The 14,993-nt window shown below is 33.7% G+C and overlaps 1 protein-coding gene across 1 annotated transcript; it reads right to left on the reverse strand.

The window, feature by feature from the left end:
• Positions 1–79: 79 nt before the first annotated feature.
• Positions 80–9,265, reverse strand: LOC108377889 (mast/stem cell growth factor receptor kita-like; the record flags this gene model as incomplete). The annotated part of the gene is made up of 5 exons (XM_017634183.1): positions 80–942; positions 3,506–4,153; positions 4,838–5,012; positions 8,643–8,770; positions 8,848–9,265. Coding segments are annotated over 5 exons (1,629 nt in total), but the record flags the coding sequence as incomplete, so codon positions are not given.
• Positions 9,266–14,993: the final 5,728 nt, after the last annotated feature.

Below are 14,993 nucleotides of genomic sequence, written 5' to 3' on the forward strand. Positions count from 1 at the left end.
AGATAGTAAGCTGGTAGTAGTGCAAATTAATTTGCATCACTTCCGTCTCGCTCGATTTCATAAAGTTTACGGACAAGCATATAGATACCGCGCAGGCGCATCTGGATGCTAATGTTCGCATACCTTGTATACGTTGAGGAGAAGGACCACCGAAAGCAGTTCACCAACTTATACGACACGAGGACTGGAACTGGTTATGGACTGCGATGCAAATAACTACCATTGGAAAGTTCAGACACCAGTGTAAGGAGTAAGTCTATCTTAAATTTTATCGTCTATATTAACCTAGTAATATCTAATAATGCAATCCGGTCGTAGACTCGGCTACCAGCAGGATTAGTAACCTTTCGGACCACAGCAGGATACTAGCAATACAGATTGGGTAAGATTTTCTAGGATGAAACCCTAAGATATAGACCTAAATGCAGGCGACGTAAGGAAGATTGGGAAAACTATAGGAAAAGCATCAATGACGAACAAAGTCGAATAAGGTTCGGAAAGAAAGATTACTGGCAGAAGTTCTGCGAAACATTGAAATCAACAAAATGTCACTTAGATTTTCTGAAGTTTTCCAATAACACTTGGATGGCTCCCACTTTGCTGATTATCAGGTTATCCATTTACTATGTGGTTATATTTTTATTTTGCTTCCAAACAGAAATAAACTGAAGAATAATAATCTTTAAGCAGTTAACCTATTAACCCGGAATATGTGAACAGACCAATAATTTTTGTTTAAAATTAGGAAACTTCCTATTACAATTAATTCATATTTATCTTTGGTTCTCACCTCTTCAACTCCAGCTGGTGTTTTCCATTGCGTTGTGTAGGAAACATCGAAGGCGATTTTCACATAACAATTTAATGTGAAATTTTCGCCAACATTGACATGTCCACGAGAATTGGAGGTTATGACCGGTTTCTCGATATATTTCGTGCTCGCTAAGAATCCAATTTGTGTTTGTTTTTTTTTTTGTTTTTTGTTGAATTTCATAAAAAATATTGATATGTGAGTAAATCTTTTCGTGATTAAAGGTTGTTAACAACTAAAAGCCAACATTACTTTGGGATCATACATAGAACAGAAAAGAATAAGGAATACGAATACAATACATAAAAGATGAATACAAAACAATGCATAAATAGAACACAAAATATACATACATACAAAGCATGCAACAAAAGAGCAATACAAAATATTTACACATGTACAAAAACCATGCAAAACGTAATTTATACAGAAAATTTACAAAAATAAAAATTAATAAAAGCTTTGTGAAAGCTTTGAAGATATGTAGCTTTCACAAAGCGGGTGGGAAAAATTAATATGTATATGTATGTACATAAATTCATAGCAATTCTTAGAAAAGCTTCTAGGGTAATTAGCTTTTGATAAAAATCGTGAAAAAGCTTTCATATGAAAATATATTGAATTAATGGAATGAAATGTGATACAGACTTTTGAATGAGTTGAATGAAAATTAACATACAAGTACATAAATGCACGTACCATAGCCCACTTAAGCTTTCTATTTAGAATTTGTGCGTAATGTCTTCATCAAAGGTCTCTTGTACGTAGAATTCTATAGTGTAGATCTAAAAAGTTTCTATTATTTTTATACTACAATACATTTTAAGAAAGTAGCAATAGTTCAAAACAAGCTACCTTGCGTATAAGCTTTCAACTTAAAAGCTTTTTTGAAGAAAAGCTTTTTCATAATAAAAACTATGCGTAATTCTATTTACCTAGCTCTGCCGAGTAAGCGAATTAAGCTTTTTTAGGTTTTCTACTTTAAAGCTTCCGGCGGCCATTTGTATTTAATGCAGTTGTCTAATTTAAAAAGTTTAAAGCAGCTGTAATGAACTTGTAGAGTCATACAACGGAATTATTGGTAATAAGTAGCATAGACAAGTGTTGGTCACCGCTTTGGGCTTGACCGCGTGTTCGTTGATATAAAATTTTTAAAAAAGCTCAAAAAATAGTCAATTCAAATAGAAAATTTATAATAAGTTTAAGAAGCCACTTAAAACTACAAAAGCGTTGCAAGTAGACAAGGTGGTACCCATAACCAATTTTTAGGATCTAAATTTACCTCTCACGTGAAGCTTTTATATAGTAGAACTGCACTCGATGGGCGTAAATTATTTATAGATCGGCAAGCACAATTAGAAAAAAAGCTGTACCTATTAGAGTAAACTAATTTCCAAATCCATAACCTCTCTCAATAACCTGATAGATTTTTTAATAATATCTCCTAGGAGCAGTGCGCTTAGACCACCCGAGATGAGCAAATAAAGTGTTCACCCTGAGAGCGGTCATAGACAATCTACAGAAAGTTTTGAAAAGCATCTCTGCAGAAAATGCTTTGGTCATAACTGGCTTAGATTTAGGTAGGGACATCTATCATTTTCTTTTTTATATTCCCTTTCCATTTTTTATTCTTCTTTCCTAAGAATAACACAAGGAGAGTCAACGTGTGTCTCCACTGGTTCAAGCAGCCATAGCAACCTAGCCTAAATAGCTAAAGGAATTGAATTCATTGATAGCTGCAATTTTTATTGAAGCTTGAAAGAAAAAGTTGTCATACATCTCCGAAGAATTTTAGATCAATCAGCCTCACTTCATGAGAGACTAATTTACCAGTATATAAGAGATAGGATTTCTCGAAAGCATGAGTGCCAGCATGCCTACCTAAATGGTCGGTTAGTGAAATCTGGATTGCCTACAATTTTCAAAGTACTTTAACTTTGTAGCTGGTGCCTTCCACGATATAAAACAAGCTATTAATAACGTGATACCCAGAGCACAGAATTAACCTAGCGGAAACGCCATGCTCCGGTGTACTATCGATTAGGAGGGTTAACATCTACTTCGATAGCCAGGCGGCAATCAGAATTCTAGGTTCACTTGTAATACGATCGAAACTGATCAGGGACTACCAGACTTCTCTCTCGATCGCACTTTCATATTCAGCTTATTTGGATCCCAGAACACACTAAGATTGCAGGAAACTGCATGACAAATGAATTAGCTAGGCAGGGTACCCTCGAGGTCATTTTTCTGCACAGGGAGAGAATAGAATTTCCTGTCAGACTACTCATTTACAGATCGGCTTATACTCGTAGTAGGCTCAGTGAGCGCTAGGCGAGAATACCGACAAGCAAAGTTGCAAAGCTCTTCTGACCGGTGGTCGACAAGATAATAATTCCAGATGATCCAAAGTTTTCGAATAAATAATGTTTCGCGTATTAAATGGTATTTTAAATGGCATTTATGAGAACATTGATAACTACGAGTATTATGGCAAAAATTATAGCAAAACTCAGATTGAAAACAAATGAGAAAAAAATTACAAAACTTATTAGAGCGCATGCGCTTATAAAATGGAATAACAAAAAATCGTGCGTCTAACGACAATGGAATTAGGAGGGTTTGAAAATTCTATTTGGACATTAGAAGCTTTGAAAATAAAGTGCAAATTTTGCCATAAACTTTTAAACTTACAACGCTGTGTACCACGAAAGCGTGAACTATGCCATCTTGTAGTTGGGGCAGCGCGTCGCAAAAATGAGCGCTTCGTTGCGCGCACGTGTGTGACGAACGGTGAAACAGTCGTCGTGGAAATCGTGCTATTTTCAAAACTAACTTTTTCAGCGTCAGCGTAAGCGTCTGTAGCTATTTTATGCGTTTTGCGATAGTCGTCAGTGGTAGTGGTCACGTGCGTCCTGCCATAACCTTCACCATTATTATTAGTAACACCAACAACATCATCAGCTAGTATGTTAACGCTATTATCATCCACAATATTGCCATCACCGGGATTAGGGAGACGATCAACAGCAATACCAATACCAACACCAACATTAATATCCACATTTTCATCCACATCCACATCCACATCCGATGCTACAACAAAGTTATTTGAGAGTTTATGAAAATTATGCGTTGCTCTTAGATTAACAACATCAAAAATGCGATTAGTAACAGGCACAATTTTGTTAGTTACTGTACTTGTTGCTGTTTTCGTGCTTCGGCTGGGTCTTGGTGGGGGAATGCTCTTAGCTTTTGGGATTATGGTTCGAATGGAATTGAGTTTTGACGCGTTTATTGTGCTAGCTAGAGTAGTAGCCTCCACCGATGGTATATCCGATGCTTCAGATTGTTGAGATTTTATATACATTCATATCGGTGTTGTTTTTATGGGTGAATTTGTTTTTTTTTTTTTAAATTTTAAAGTCGTTTTTTTTTTTGTTGTTTTGATTAGTATATGCAAAAACCATCGAAATGAGAGAAAGGTAAAAATGGTGTTTCGGGGAGAAAAGAAAAAAATTTTAAGTATTTAAAGATGTACGCAAATAGTTATGTGCTTGATTTTTGTCTAAGACTAAAATAGATTTTTCGAAATTCCTCTAAATGAATCTATACCAACACCATTTTTTAAAATAATATTTCAACTACGAAGAAATCTGAAGTTTAAAATTGTTAAAAAAGTCATAAATATACTATAGTTTATCTAGAAAAAGTTATATTCACTATCTCTATAAATATAAAAAATTAAAAATCAATTTAAAAATTCAAAAGAATATCTCAATCACCTTTAACCACAATAAAATTAAAAAAAAAAAATTAATCCTTCGTCCCATCTGCCAATTTTAGTAAAATTTTTCAAACATTGCATGAAAATTTAAGCTATTCTAACTCTAAATTCAATAACATTTCCTTTTTTTTTTAGAAATAAAAGTAACAGTATTACATAAGAAAGAGATAAGGTACATAATATTTAGATAGGTACAAGAGACACAGAAAACAATCACAAATGTGGGGTGCAAAACTCACGATTAATAGGTTCGTTACCAACAAAATGGATCTCAAAGGTTTGTTCCTCCTCTTCATTATCTAGAGACGGCACTTTCGGGCGGCACATATAGCTGCCGCTATCGGTAATGCCACGTATTTCGACGACGAAACCGCGTTGTGGATCATAACGGCCGGTACTCTCACTGGAAAATGTCTAAATAAGCAATGAATGAATGTTTTTTTTTTTTGTGTTGAATTTGAGAAAGTCTAAAAAAAAACACTTAAAAATTATTATGAAGAGCTAGCGGTAAGCGTGTGAAGAGCGTAGTAGTGGTGACAGTGTGTAGTATGCTTGTGTAAATGCATATAAAAATACCACCACGAAATTGGCTTGAAGTTAAAAGTGAAGCGAGAAATATAAATTGCCTTCTAATGTTAGAGGCCACCTTAAAATTTCCCTCCCCAAGTTGATGTTTTAGATATATATTTGTTTTAATTTGGACATAATCAAATTGTTATTTACAAGTAGATTATCGGTAAAATTTAGTCATGTCGGTGTATGCTAACTAATGCTTTGTTCAGATAGCCAGCTAAATTGAGCAATTAAGAAATTATAGTTATTTAATTGTCAATTAAACACAATTTGTCAATTTATAATTTATTTAGAAAAAAGAGACTTATGCTTTCATTTATAATTGGTGTAAGCTAAAATCGACCTGAATGAAATTAAAACTAAATTTACAAAATTTGGTTGGCTATTTAAACATCGTTTAGGGGTGAGCATTTACTCTCAAAATTGATGTAATATACAAATTGTGCGTTTCTTAAATTAAATAAAAAATAAATATCTACTGGTGATTTTTGGGAGAATAAAATAAACGAATGTACGAGTTACATGTACTGGCTATATTCAAAATTTACTCCTTACAAGTTACTTTATAATAAATATGTACATATGCATGTATTTACAAAAATATTCAGAGTCAGATTTTATCAAAAGGAATATGTTTAAATATTTATTTAACTACATTTAACTTTCAAAATAGTATATATAGTATGTATGTATAAGTATATTATACATGTTTATATTTATAAATACTTAAATTGTACATAGTTAGTAAGTTATGCATTTTTGTTTTTAAAGTGTATGAGGTTACCTTTAAAATTATGTGTGCACTCCACTTTCGGGTTTTTTAAAGTTGGTACCCTGACTTATTCGTGTATAAATGATTTTATAATGAAAGCATTTTTAGGGGCCGGCAAGGTATTCCGAAAGAGCCCTAAAATCAAATTTTGTTGTAACCTTTGCTTGAGCTATGCGGCTTTTAAAACCCTGGAACACCTAATTTAAAATCGGCTGTGTTTTTGCCCTACATATCCCCTAAATCTAAATTACATGTATGTACATACATAGCTATGTATATCTGAGAGAGAATCTTGATTTACATAGGTTGCCATTAAAAAATTACCTAAAAATCTGTTTATCTATATGCAAAAGGCCGCTGTGGTGTAGTGGTAAGCAGTGCGCGCTTCCACTCCACAACACCTGGGTTCAAGCCCTGGTCAAAGCAACATCGCAAAAAATATAGGAAAAAGGTTTTTTCTTAACAGCGGTCGTCCGTCGGCAGGCAATGGCAAACCTCCGAGTGTATTTCTGCCATGAAAAACAGCTTCTCATAAAAATACAATCGCCGTTCGGAGTCGGCGTAAAACTGTAGGTCCCTCCGCTTTGTGTGACAACGTCAAGGCGCACGCCATAAATCGGAGGAGAAGCTCGGCCAAACACTAACATATGTGTAAGCGCCAATCTATTATTATTATTATTATATGCAAAAGGTATTTGAATTTGAGAAATTTTCACAAGGTCCTTCTATATAAATCCTTATACATATGTATTTCGCAACAGAACGTTATGTAAAATAAATAAAAATGCCCATAGTATAGGAAAAAGATCGTTCTTTAAAATAAGCCTGACTTTGAGTGTGAACAACAATTTTTAAGTTGTAAAAAACACCCTGTATACCTAGCATGGTGTATGTAATTTTTAAGTTGTTTTCAAAATTGTTGCTCACATTCAAAGCCAGGCTCATTTTAAAGAACACCGGCCCACTCCTTCTAAAATGTATGAAAATGTTGTTTATTGGAAATGGATTGGTCCTGTTATCGACTTCGGGTTACGACCGGAAGTGGGTTAAACTGATCGGAAGTCCATATTTTTAATCGGAAGTCCATTTCAGAGAAAAGTTTCCGACAAAAACTGTGCAGTTTTCCCGCAGAATCCGAATTTGTAGTAAATACTTGTATGTATGTACATACATATATAGTACGCGAGCACATTTCTGTACCGTTTGTTCGATTTTTAAAACTGTGGTATCAAATTGAATTGAATTTTTTTTTTAAGTATTGCCATCTGTTAAAAAGTTTGATTAAAATTATTTAATAAGTTAAATGCATTTTACCACTACGGAGGGTTGCCTCTTTTAAAAAAGTTACGATTGACGTCAATTAGGTAATTGAAATATGTATCACAATATGGGTGTCAGACGAAAGAAGTTTAATAAGAAAATATTTAGGAGAGGGCTGCCACCTGTTTGAAAAGTCAAATTAAATTAAATTATTTACAAGTTATATGTATGGAATATTAAAATATCGATGTCAAACGAAAGAGTGTTAAGAATCTATAGTTTGAAAATTTTGAATTTTTTTGTGTTGTTTGGAAAGGGTTGTCACCTGTTTGAATTGAACTTATTTTATAAGCGAAATAAATTTTTAAAAGATGGTTGTCAATCGAAATGATTTTGAAAATTCTTTATTTCTAAACTATAAGCTTAAAAGTCAAATTGAACTCAATTCAACAGTTAATTGAAATATGTATTACAATATCAGGCGAAAGAGGTTTAGGAAGAGTTTACTTTGAATATATTTTTGAACTGTCTAAAGAGTAGAATTGAAATAGTAGTTTGAATTTGTTTGATACAAACACAATTTTCACAGTTTTTGAAAGTTTTTCCAATTGTGGGTATTTTTTTTTTGACTACAAATTTTGACGTCATACGAGTTCACTAGATGCTCCTATTTTTTTTTTAAGTGGATACAGATTTAATATCTACTTTCAGAGTATTTTTACATATTATGGACTAATCATTATTTATCGAATGCATATTATGGATTACTACCGTTTGAGAATTTATACAAAACGTATACATTACTAATATTAAACAACTGGAAGGATATATATATTGTAAATGAATACATATTTGAGAGCACTCAAATATATCTGTACATATGGCTTGTAATCTACTAGTATTTATGCATACATGTACATATGTACTATAAATCCTATATATCTACTAACAATATGTATGTACATAGAATAAAAAATTCGAATATAACATACGTCTTTTGATAACAAAAAAATCATGTGAACTGTTCGTGGTCCCATTTCGGCTAAAACATTCCAAATCGGTTATATTTTCCACATTGCGTATGATAAAGCCAATGCTTGGCTCAAACTCTATCGACTCATACACATTGCCAGGTGGAAAACTTGTCAGCTGGGGCACCGATTTTGAGGAACATAAAACCTTTGCCTCACCATTATCCTAAAGGCAATAATAATAGATAATAAGTGAAAAACAATAAAAAAAATAAAAATTATGTAGAAACCATAACCATGAAAGTGAGAAAAAGATATGTGTATAAGTACTATGTTTGTGCTTATACTAATAAAACCAAGAATAATTAGTTAAGTGAAAAAAGAAGCTTTCAACTAATTAGCAAGTGAAAAGCTTGATATGTTAAACGAGCTTGAAAGCAATATTGAAGATGTTTTAGGAAAACTTACCTCGCCATGTGATGTGGTTAGAAGCACTTCTATATTCGGCATAGTCGGCTTACAAGGTATCACTGTATCTTGATACTGATAAGCGGTTATAATAGGAAATTCCGTTAATGCCAACAAATTCGCAGGATCTGGAAAAATACAAAAAATGAAAATGTTAAATTTTTTTTTTTGGTATTACCTAACAAAGTACACATTCTCTACTTACCGTTGACGTATACGTAAATGGAGGATGCCTTATTGTTATTCACCAATTCGACCACCTCTTCATCCAGCATTTCGTCGAGACTCTTGCTAACGCTCGATTCTTTTATGCAATAGTAACTGCCCACATTTAGGTATGATATCTCCAATAGATAGAGCATACTGCCAAATGGTCGTTGCGGATCGCCGGTATCGAATGTTTTCACTTCGTGTGCCGGCGTATTAGGCGTTACTTTCCAGAGCAATGGTTCATTGGCCTCACAACGTATTGTATAATTTGTATTCATTTCGAGCGTTACATATTCCATTAGCGGTGTAATTAACGGTGCACCATATTCGACGGCATAATTACGCCGGAAGTTATCGTCGCCATCAGCATTATTGGCAGGTGTTGGATGTGGCGCTGAAAAGAATTCGGTATTTTATTAATAACAATATTCGAGCACTTGTTGCAAATTTTAGGTATTTAAACAGAAAATAGCAAAGGTAATATACACTAGGTGACAAATGAAAGTGTACATCTTGTTCTTATAAAATATTCACAATTATTTTCATGAACAATTTTTTTGCATTCATTACATATTTATGAAAATATAGTTAATTCTACACATAAACCATATAAATGAATGTTTGACACCTTATATAAAATTCGCAAAAATTAAAAAAAAAAATTCGCTAAAATTTTCAACTTTTTATTCAGAATTTGCGACTATGCCTTTTTGTAGCCCATTCACTTTATTTTTTGTCTAATGAAGTGCAAGTTTCAAAAATTCAACACCAGATTTTGTAAATTGCACTTGTTATATAAAAAGACCGCAAAAGCAGTCTCAAAAAAAAATCTCAAAAATCAACGATATTTTTAGCCGATTGAAACTTGCACCTCATTAGATTAAACTTGAATGGGCTACAAAACTGCATACTCGAAAATTTTCTAGAATTTCTGAATAAAATGTTGAAAATTTTTATGAGCATTTTTGGAATTTTTATGAACTTTATATAGTGTTTTGAGTTAGTTTGATTTATATGTTTTATATCATAGAATTTAACGGTAGAAGTTTTAATTTATATTTCGCATTTTTCCTACTTTTAGTCAATGAAATTCTTTAAACTAAATAAATTGCGGCGCCTCAAGTGATCCAAGTGCCTGGGCGCATGCATTCCTCTACATTGAAAATGAAATAAATTTTAATAAAATCACTTGAAAGCCACAAAAAGGCTGACAGACAACGAAAATCGGATGCGCACAATTAAGTTCGGTCGCCAGTGGCGCCAAAGTCCAATATTCTATTTGCTTACAAAGAATTTTATCACTTGTGGTGTGTGGTGAGAAGAAGACGTAGGACGTAGCACGTAGCAATTAAATTCGGTTGCCATACCACGTGCGAAGCAATGAACCGAAGCAGTGTTGCCGTTTTGGTAGAATTCTACTAAATTTTGTAGAATATTTTACAAAATTTTAATTTTGGAATTTTGGTAGATTCGTTTTGCATTTGGTAGACTCTGCCAGAAGATTTTTGGGACTTCATTCATTTCCACGAAATCTTAATTTCTGGGTGCGGTTAGGCTTCCCCTTTTTTTCTAAAACCAGGTTTCGAGTTATTCGAAAAATGGAAAAATGGCAATTTGAAAAAACCGGCTTCCATATTTTGTCAACATTAACACTTACTGTTAGTAAGAAATCATGACAAAAATTAAAATATGATTGGCTAAAAATAGGTATAGCTTTAATTTAAAAATCAGTAAGGCAAAATATGTTCGGCGTACTTTGGATTATAAGTAAAACAGAAAAAACTCTAGCATGTATAACCGACTGTCTCAGAAATGGGAATACAGCATCCGCTGAACCAGACCGACTAGACAAATATGTTTAATCAGCAAATTCGTCAATTCTAAACAGAGTTAAGTAAACTGCTATAACAAAAAAAACAGTGATAGGCTCTCGTTCGGATTTCCTTTTATTTTTTAAGTAATTTTCTGCAGTCGCAAAATTTCCAATATTCAGATATAAAATTCATTCTATTCTCAATAACACAAATATTTAGAATTTTAATATTCTGATATATAAATAAACCAGGTGAAAACCGGATTATTCGATTTTAAAAATTCGGTTTACTCGGGATTCAAAAAACCAGGATTTCAAAAAAACACATAAAAATATTAAAAAAAAAAAACCGATTGAAACCGGTTTGAAAAAACCTAGCCAATGACCCTAAGCACACCCCTTTTCTGTTAATCAGTTCTGGTCGGTTTTTCAATTGATCTACATAACTTTTCAAGATAGCAGTTGGTATCAATTTTAGCCAGAAGCGGAGCTTCATCAAAAAACGAGCTCTCCCTTCTAGTCAAACCGGGTGCGTTATAGCCCAATGCCTAAATATGTAAGTCGAAAAAGGCCGTTTCTAAGTTCAAAATCTGATTTATAATAATTTCAGGCAGAAATAATTTTCCCAAATAGTTCGCGAGAATCTAAATCCGCTGAGAGAAAGCGGGATGATTTAGAATTGGGCTGATTGTCAATCTTGCTTTTGCCACCATTTATGAAACTTTTGGTAGAACTCTGGTAGATTTTGTGTGACCATTTTGGTAGAAAAATATTTTTAATGCGGCAACACTGAACTGAAGTTGAACTTCTGCTGTGGAAGTGATACATTGAACACAAACAATCTGAGGGCTTCTTAATTCATTGACATTTACTTAGCAGGTAGGCTAAATAAAACTAATCCTGAGATCAATTGCCACGTGTACATAGCTACATCTGCTACAGGTTACATATCGTCTATTCTACTATTTTCATGTTCTTTTAATTTGTTTTAAATGGAAATGGTTTACGAATAAATCACAGCATATTATTGCTTGTCAAAGTGTACAGTTTTTCGTCTCTCAGTGCATCGCTGCTAAAATCTTTACACCTAAACGTCTTGAAAAGGCGAGGCAGAAGCATAAAAAAATGCTCCAACGTCTCATCCTCTACAAGGCGCGAAGTTCAATTGGGGTTATCATGTATACCGACCAAAGGCAAGTTTTTGCGTCACTCACGAAAAGTGACCAGTCAGCAATAGCACAAGTTGTCTGCAATCCCATCTGCTCAATGACAGCACACACCTATTTAGCTAAACCTTCTAAGGTTGAGAGCAACATGAGTTTTGCTTTTGTGCATGCTGCAGGCCATCGAAGCCTTTCATCGATCACCCAGGTCCTGACGGCAGCTTCGATGGCCGACGATGAGAGAGTTATATCTGGACTTAGTTTTTTTTTTTTTGGATTTCCACCTACATTAATATTGAGAGGAACTAAAGGAATGTAACATGCAGCAATTTAAGGTTAGAACTTAGACTAAGGCTAATAGCCTATTTCCACCAAAGGCTTAACTGCAGTTAAGAGCTCAGAAAAGTTCAAGTAATTCCAGCATGGGGTGATCGGAAAGGTTTTTTTTCGTAAGTACTGCTCTTTTCCTTTCGTTTGCTTCCTCTTAATAGGTGGAATCATCCCCTTCGTTTTTCATACGGCATAAACTGCAGTTAAGGCTTGGTGGAAATCAATTATAAGACAAGTGCAAAAGTACCAAGATTACGAATAGCACTAAGACGACGACGATGAATACGAAGTCATGAAGGCGATAACGATAACGATCACGAAGACGAAAACGAAGATTAAGCGGACGAAGGCAAAGGCGAATACGATGATGAATACGAAGTACGACGAAGAATACGAACATGAAGAGGATGAAAAAGAAGAAGGCGGAGCGCGATTGCGAAGACGAATATAAGGACTAAGGCTAAAGCTAAGAAGAAGACTATGATGAAAAGGGATGATTGGAAAAGAGCACGAATACGAAATCAAATACGAAGGCGATTACGATGTCGAATAGTAAGACGAAACAATACTGAGTGCTGTTTTATGCACGCGTTGTTTTCTCTTAGTTCCGACATTAATAAAACTACGACGAATACGTATACTTATAATAGAACTGAACTATGAACTGAAATATGAAACCAACTAGTAATGAATCGGCCATACTCCGCGAATTCAATGATCGTTTCGTACACTCTTCTTTGAATACCTGAGCGTCGACGACATTTATGTTCTTGGGGGAACTCTAACGGACAACGGCTTCGCCGTATCATATTTTCCGGGAGACAATAAAAGTATTCCCTGGATGGAGGTAGAAATTTAGCTCTACCTTTCGGTAGCTACATTTCTGTCTATCTCTCTTCAAGGCGCGACGGGGAGTTGATATGCAATATTTTGCCCTACTACTTGGTGATTTTTTTTAGCATATTCACTCAACCACATAATAAATTCTAGCTGTTGCTATACAATTGTCAATCGCACTTGTCAAAGTGCCAAATATTTACTTAGTTGTTATCACTTTTACTATGGAATCAATGAAACGTGTGACTTGACTATTAAATAAGTCTATTATTTGTGTGTACTTATGTACATGCGTATGTCCACTGTATATGCACAAATGCGATTTTCTGTAAGCTTGCTTCGTCAATTAATTTTTGCCGCACTTGCCCTTTTATTCTGAATTGTCTTTTGTTCACTTTAACAAAATTTTATCACCAGGCTAAAATACAAATAAATGAGGTTCGCATTGCGTTTTTTATTTATTTGATTTCGTTGGGAATGCGCTCAACCTGCAAAGATCGAACATTGATTGAGCTGTGGTACGTGTTTAAATTCACAAAGAAGAAGAAAGAGAGGATATACAGAAATTGGTGTTGACTTTTTCATAACCCATCAATGAATGATTCAAGTCAATTGCATATGCATAAATTGATTTTTAGACACGTCACAGTTAGAAGATTTAAAGCAAAGTTTTCGGCTTAAGTACTGGGCATACTTATGTAGATGGAGCTTAATATATGAGTTAGTTGCTTTACCGTTTTTTTTTGCTCCTTTTTTATTTTAAGCGCTTATCCAGGCAAATTTCTAGCTGTTGATTCCAAATATGTATATAAGACCGTTACACCTTACAAGCAAACTAAAAAAAAGTTCACCGTACACCCCTCAGTATAAAGTATTTTTGCAAGGCAATTTGGATTTTTTTTTTTGCCGAACGTTCGGTAATATAAACATTTTTTAAAATAGTTCTACTGGAATAATCGAAATACTTAAATTTACTGGCATTAGGGTGATGCGTCCTTAGATCTGATGGATAAGTTTTAGATCGAGGTAATTGCGCTCAATGAAGTTTGAAAGAGAAAAATTTTCTGCCCGAGATAAGAACATCACTGTAGTGTACTTCAAGATACGACTATAAATGGCAAATATATTTCGAAAAATGTAAAAAATACCCCTACTTTCGTTTAGAAAAATTGTTTTTTTTTCCAAATTGCCTTGCGAAAAAACTTACGATTCTAAGATGTATGGCGAGCTTTGTTTTGTGGTACGATCTAATGGACATATATTAGGGTGGTTCATAAAAATCTCCACATCAGGGGCACACCTTTCTTTTATTCCATGTACCAAATAAACACATCCACGAAAATTTCAAAATTTTTTTTTTATTGAAATCGTAAAAATTCTACAAAATTTTTGCTTTGACCAGCTATAACTCGAGTTTATGAATTTAACTAAATAAGTTTCGATAATATTTCAAAATTTATCAGATTTCAAGTCAAAATTTTGTAAAATTTTTGCGATTAAAAAAAAATAAAAAATTTTTCCAAATCCTGGTAAATGGTGAAATTTTTGTCTAAGCCTTAATTTTATACGTAGAAATATGCTTTTAGAGATTTTCCTAAAAGTTCTAATAAATCATGAAATATTTCAGAACACACATTTCTGGACAATTCGCAATTAAGGCATTTTAAGTTCCCAACAACGGCTTGTGACTTTCCATAAAGTCTAATTTTACAACGAAGCGAGTAAACAAGAAGTATCAGTTCTGTGAAATAATGTCAAAAATCAGTTTTGTTGTGTCCCGTAGGATAAACTTGTAACTAGTCAACCGGGCGTATGAGTAATTCTGCAGTTAACTAAGATTGGATATTCTCCTTCGTATTTTCACAAATTCACAAACGAAACAAAAAACAAGTAATTTTTAGCAAAAAAAAAACCGACTTAAAAAAAATATATATATATCTCTATATATTTCATGATCCAATGATCGGATCTAAACCAGATTAGTATGGGACCACCTCT

The sequence above is a fragment of the Rhagoletis zephyria genome, unplaced genomic scaffold (genome assembly GCF_001687245.7).
Source record: "Rhagoletis zephyria isolate East Lansing unplaced genomic scaffold, Rhagoletis_zephyria_1.1 Rzeph_scaffold_12908, whole genome shotgun sequence".
In the NCBI taxonomy this organism is placed as follows: Eukaryota; Metazoa; Arthropoda; class Insecta; order Diptera; family Tephritidae; genus Rhagoletis; species Rhagoletis zephyria.